The sequence below is a fragment of the Micropterus dolomieu genome, linkage group LG19, assembly GCF_021292245.1.
Source record: "Micropterus dolomieu isolate WLL.071019.BEF.003 ecotype Adirondacks linkage group LG19, ASM2129224v1, whole genome shotgun sequence".
Lineage (NCBI taxonomy): Eukaryota > Metazoa > Chordata > Actinopteri > Centrarchiformes > Centrarchidae > Micropterus > Micropterus dolomieu.
The window spans coordinates 7,870,050-7,870,808 of record NC_060168.1 but is presented as its reverse complement, the minus strand read 5'-3'; the positions used below and the strand labels follow the sequence as shown (position 1 = coordinate 7,870,808).

The window sequence follows — 759 nt, the reverse complement described above, 5'->3', positions numbered from 1 at the left end:
TGTGTGTGTGTGTGTGTGTGTGAGTGTGTGCGTGTCAGAGAGCAAGATACTCACGACTTTTGTGGTGCAGTTGGAGGTTTAGCAGCAGGCTTGTTAGCTGATACAGTACATCGCTCTGCAATACAACAGAGGACATTCGAGCATCACTGTTTTGCATGTGTCTTGGGTTGTTAGTACTTACTGTTTGACAAGGAGCCAGGCTGAAATCACTGCAGATGTGTAATGCTTTTGTCACATTGGAAAACATGACACTCTGCTCCAGTGTTATTTAATTAGTGTGCGTGAGTGTGTGTGTGTGTGTGTGTGTATGTGTGTGTGTGTGTGTGTTTGCTTGAGAACAGGAGGTTGGATAAAAACACAAAGCAAATACCCATTTACAATAACATTTAAACTGAAATGCCACAGCCTGACAAAATCTTGAGGTTGTGGTTTATTTTCCAAATGGATATACTGACAGAACCCTTTCACTGTATCTTAAATTCTAGTCTGGGGTATTTCTTCTTTTCATATCAGAGAGAAAAACCCTGCCAGTGGGGGAATATTTCAGTTTTATATACATCACAAACATATCAAAACACTACAAGATGAGGGTTAACAAAAGAGCACCAGTTCAGAGGTGCTTTTGATGATCTGATGCCAACACAGAAAGTCAAAACTACAGTAATGTACCACATGCAGTATTGGGCAATATAATTATATATATATATATATATATATATATATATATATATATATATATATATATATATATATATATAT

General features: G+C 36.9%; 1 protein-coding gene across 2 annotated transcripts in view; it reads right to left on the bottom strand.

Annotated features, from left to right (window-relative positions):
- Nucleotides 1-759, bottom strand: part of aff2 (AF4/FMR2 family, member 2) — a 206,142-nt gene that overhangs the window by 60,417 nt on the left and 144,966 nt on the right. For both annotated transcript variants that reach the window (XM_046029879.1, XM_046029880.1), the window contains exon 8: nucleotides 55-115. In XM_046029879.1, the coding sequence (XP_045885835.1) occupies nucleotides 55-115 (61 nt within the window). The remainder of the gene's footprint in view (nucleotides 1-54; nucleotides 116-759) is intronic.